General features: G+C 42.5%; 1 protein-coding gene across 1 annotated transcript; it reads left to right on the top strand.

Annotated features, from left to right (window-relative positions):
* The first annotated feature begins 1,820 nt into the window (after nt 1-1,820).
* On the top strand, nt 1,821-3,420 carry LOC144709925 (ribulose bisphosphate carboxylase small subunit, chloroplastic 5). The gene is made up of 2 exons (XM_078583603.1): nt 1,821-2,202; nt 2,989-3,420. Exons 1-2 carry the CDS (start codon nt 1,894-1,896, stop codon nt 3,211-3,213), a joined length of 534 nt encoding a protein of 177 aa, XP_078439729.1. The 5' UTR covers nt 1,821-1,893; the 3' UTR covers nt 3,214-3,420.
* The last annotated feature ends 1,596 nt before the right edge of the window (nt 3,421-5,016 follow it).

The following is a 5,016-nucleotide window of genomic DNA, read 5'->3' as shown; positions in this document are numbered from 1 at the left end:
AGTCCTACTTTAGGATCCAATGAGGAATAGTACTAGGGAGCTGGTCAGCCACTGCCAGTTAGAGGTAGATAAGGCCAAAGTAGAGATGATCTGAAACCTTCTACTTCTAACCAATCCAGGGAACTTAAAGGATTATTTGGCCACACAGGCTTATGTAGGCAGGTCATCAAGGATTTTTCTAAATTATCTAAACTGTTGATTAACTTATGGGCAAAAAGGTAAATTGTGAAACTAATGATGCAAGAAAGCATACTTATACAGATAAAGGAAGCAACGGTGAAAGCATTAATCATACAAACTACAAAATGGAATCACCATTTTGAAATCATGTGTGATACTTCTGAACGGCACATGTGGCCACTTAAAAGACACATGACTCACTAATGTTTCAGCCCATTAGGCCACGTTTCCAAACGTGGCCCATTATCCTGGACGGGAATAGTTCATTTAGGGCATTTTAACCCTCTTTCAATTTTATTTTGACTGTGCTCAAGTGGTGGCTGCTGCAGGAGATGAAAGTTGAGGCTCACCAACTGGTGAAGCTCCAGCGGACTTAAGAGCCCATCCTATTACTTGTGGAGCAGTGGGAGCTTGTGGAAGGAGCAAGCTTGTGCTTCCTGAGGGCACATTAAATAAAGTAAGGTCTTTCACAAATAGAGGACATGAGAGAGGACAGCAGAAGGTTTGTCGAGTTCTTGTACTCTCCATTAAACCCAGAATAGCATTACTTTTTCTGCTTGAGTCTATTGGAGAGGCTTTACAATTGCTACTGGGATTCCTTATTTCTTTCGCTTGTTCTTTTGGACTTCTTTATCAAGTGTTTGGCCTTATGTCGTCCAGTGGATTTCTCTGCATGTATGGTTACTTATTGACTAGAATTTATGAAGCTAAGCTCATCTTGGTATCTATATGGTCAGTGTGTTATTGTTCAAGGTGTGAGTTACAAAGCCCTTGAACTATTCATATATTGTATCTTATTTATTCTCTACTATTTGCTGAGGGACCAGGGTGAGCTTGTTGTCTTTTTAATTGATCTCATGGTATCAATGCAGAGCAGAATCCACGACATCTTCGTTACATAACGACAACGTCCATTAATAATGATGCATCATTTTCCCTCGAGCTCAAAAAATTATTAATCACGGGTTATGAAATTTTCTGATTAAGTAGGTCAATGGGTAATTCATCCGTGATTAAATGAAAGGAGACCAACAAGAAAAGACAAATGTCTGATAAAACGGATTCTGACGTTAAATAATAGCACGTTTGTATCCACTTCATGAAATTTATTTAAGGAACAGTGGATATCCTTGAAAATTGGAGTCCGCGAAACCGTTGATAAACAATTCAGTTGAATCGACAAGACCGTTGACTGATGATGTAAAAATTAACAGATCCACTGATCATTCTCTTCCTCGGCCTCGAGAAAATGATAGTTCTGTTCACCAGATCTTTTATGGAACTTCAGCCAGATAAATAATCCTACATAATGATGTTGTTAGGGCAGTGACACGGTTTAGTTCATACTACGTTAATCTCTGGCATAAGAGATACCAGGGGTCTTTTCGGTAACATATTCCTCTTCACTAAGAAGATGAGAAAGTAGATGATAGCTTGGCCACACACAGGAGGAAAAGAGGAGAGATGCAGGCGAATGCCAATCACACGTTCTCACTGGGTGTCGGATAAGGAGATCAAGGCCAATGCCACATGTAAACAGAAGGGAAATCCCGGATGTAATATTTGAGAGGACGTGTGTGGTGGAGGCGACGGGAGACGTTGGATGGGTCGATGCCTATTTAACACGGCGTAAAAACTTAGAGATCCTCTCAAGCTGAGCTTGGATTCGGGTTTGACGAAGGGAGTGAGGAAGAGCAAGGAAGAAGGATCGCCATGGCTTCCTCGATGATGGTCTCCTCCGCCGCCGTGGCCCGCGCCACTCCGGCCCAGTCCAGCATGGTGGCGCCCTTCAACGGGCTCCGCTCCTCCGCCGCCTTCCCGGCCACCCGCAAGGCCAACGCCGACCTGTCGACCCTGCCCAGCAACGGCGGCAAGGCCCGGTGCATGCAGGTGTGGCCCCCGGAGGGTCTGAAGAAGTTCGAGACCCTGTCCTACCTGCCTCCCCTCTCCACCGAGGCCCTCGCCAAGGAGGTTGAGTACCTCATCCGCAACGGCTGGATCCCCTGCATCGAGTTCTCCAAGGTACTGTCTCTCTCTCTTCTCTCCCTCTACCGTATCTCATCAGGGTCTCTCTCTATTTCTTGAAGTCTGCCCTCTCTGTCATCTGGGTCCTGCATTATCTCTCTCTCTCTCTGGAAATTATCGTATCCGGGTCTCTCCCTATTTCGTGAAATGTACCGTCTCTCTCCTCTGGGTTCAGCAGTCTCTCTCTCTCTCTCTCTCTCTCTCTCTCTCTCTCTCTCTCTCTCTCGCTCTCTCTCTCTCTCTCTCTCCAGAAAGTATCGTACCTGGGTCTCTCCCTACATCGTGAAATCTACCCTCTCTCTCCTCTGGGCTCAGCATTATCTCTCTCTCTCTCTAGAAATTATCGGATCTGGGTCCCTCTTCTTCTCCCTCTTTCAAAGGTGTCTCAATTGGATCTCTCTCTTCCTTGAAATTCGCCCCCTCTCTCTCATCTGGGACTCTTTTGAAATGTCCACTATGGGGGTCTATAGATCTCTATCTTCCTTTGAGGTTTCGTCTCACGCTCCCTATAGATTGGGTATCTGGATTATGTGACTGGTCTCCATTACGTCTCCACCTTGGAAACAATCGCATCTGGGTCTCTCTTGAAAGTTGTTTTCTTTCGGACTTTTCCTTGATATTTCTCATGCGGATCTCCCAAAGATTCACTCTTACGGCCTTCCTGATGAAGGGTGATCTTAGGGGCGAGTAGTTCTCGCTGTCCCCATAATTATCTCACACGAGTCTCGAAGAGAGATTCAAATTTCGGCGTTTCTAACGAATTCCGCGCTTCACAATGAACAGGAGGGCTTCGTCTACCGTGAGTACCACGCCTCCCCCGGGTACTACGATGGCCGCTACTGGACAATGTGGAAGCTGCCCATGTTCGGCTGCACCGATGCATCCCAGGTGATCGCCGAGGTTGAGGAGGCCAAGAAGGCCTACCCTGACTACTTCGTCAGGATCATCGGCTTCGACAACAAGCGCCAAGTGCAGTGCGTCAGCTTCATCGCCTACAAGCCCACCTAAGCCCTCTTCTCTTTGTTGAAGCTCTCTGCGTACTCCTATGTTCTGTTGCTCTTTTCTTTCATCCTCTGATCAACTTCAATTTCCCATTCTTTCTGTCGTCGTTAGCCGATTCCCAACATATGAGCAGTGTAACGGTGTGTTTATATGTTTTTTGTTGGTGAGAAACATCTCAGCTTCGGCTTATATATAAACTCTCAAAATTATCAATCGTTTTTTTCTCTCTCCCCCCCATCAATTAGGTCTCCTTTCCACTCAACCAGAAGCTTCATTTTTTATCCAAACAATAAAAACGTACCCAGTTCTGATTACATTCATTACATGAAAACTTTAGGATAAACAGGTAGACTGAGTAGTGATCGTAAGTGCTTATTAATGAAGTTGACTTCACCAAAATTTGATTTGGATTCAATTTATGCCCGATTGCGACGGATCTAGTTCCTCGAATCTGTAACTCCCGAAAAGAATAAAGAATCACAGTTTAGGAAAAACTGCACCTGGAAAATATGCATGTTGAGAACACCAGCCAGTATTCCTAAACTTGTGTCCACCCAATACAAATGGTGGCGGAGTTATATGATTCTAGATCCCCGAATGTTGTAGTCATGGTGTTGGCTGCTAATCTCATATCAGCTACCTCAATCACTTGCCCTGTTGAAAAATTCTTCCCACTGATCCTGAAGCATTCCCTACCTCATGATGTAATAACATATGGCCTGTAACCCAGTCACACATTCCGCATCTTATCCACCAGTCATCAATATAAACATAGATACTATGGTGTTCGTCCTATGGTTTTCATGCGCTCTAAGAAAATATGAATGATTGGTATTATTATGAAAGCCTAGCGCAATGATCATTTTATATTTACATATTAATTCAAGACATTATTATTGAAAGAATATTTGAGAAAGACATAAACGTATGTAGATATAACGAAATTACCAACTCATGCTCAGATGACGAATCTGTTCAATACTGATATCACTAGCCAAGAGGCACTAAGGACAGGTAAAGTGCTGTTTTGGGAAAGAGCTCAATGAATGATCCAAATAAACTCCTAAATTTTTCATACCTGTCTGTCAACCAGATAGAATCATGTCACTGTTTGGAAAGTGATCCTTGGACCAAAGAATCGAAACACAGTATGCCGATGAACAGTTGTTTTTTTACCATTACCTTACTGTCCAGATTACGTTGTTCAAATAGTTTGAGCTCAGATTTAACAAGTCCATGAATGTGATTGAGAGGCTGAGATGGGATTGTTTGCCCTTGATATAAGAGGAGACCTCTTTAAGGAATATAGGAATATAATGGGATGAGGCCTATAACTACGGTATTGAAAGATCAGAAGAAGAGTTCTAAGATGATATACCAATGCATTAATCCTAACTCGGATTTCTCACTGGGCTTTTCTAGTTTGTCATACCCTAAGTCATCATCAGACTCTCAGCTGAACAAGGAATTGTACCTATGGATCACACTCAAATTATTGGGTTATTTCTACAAAATACAGCTATTTTATGCATTGAAATAATTACAAATGTGTATTATCAATCCTAAAATGATTAAATCTATTTTTTGTATGATATTCTAACTTTTAGGGACTTAATGTTTATTCTACGGTATTTCTGGCAAATATTCTTGAAAAGATTAGTTTTCTGATTTACTCATATGCTTACTACAATAATTAATTATAGTTTGTTTCTTGAAATTAAGACCCTCCACGTGTCACCATTTAAGTTGATTGCTGGAAATGAATCTATAAACTTGGGAATCATTATATTTGAAAATCATCCCAAAAGG

This window comes from Wolffia australiana, chromosome 11, assembly GCF_029677425.1.
Source record: "Wolffia australiana isolate 7733 chromosome 11, ASM2967742v1".
NCBI lineage: Eukaryota > Viridiplantae > Streptophyta > Magnoliopsida > Alismatales > Araceae > Wolffia > Wolffia australiana.
Note: the sequence above shows the minus strand (reverse complement) of the source record. Positions and strands in the feature narration are given on the sequence as shown.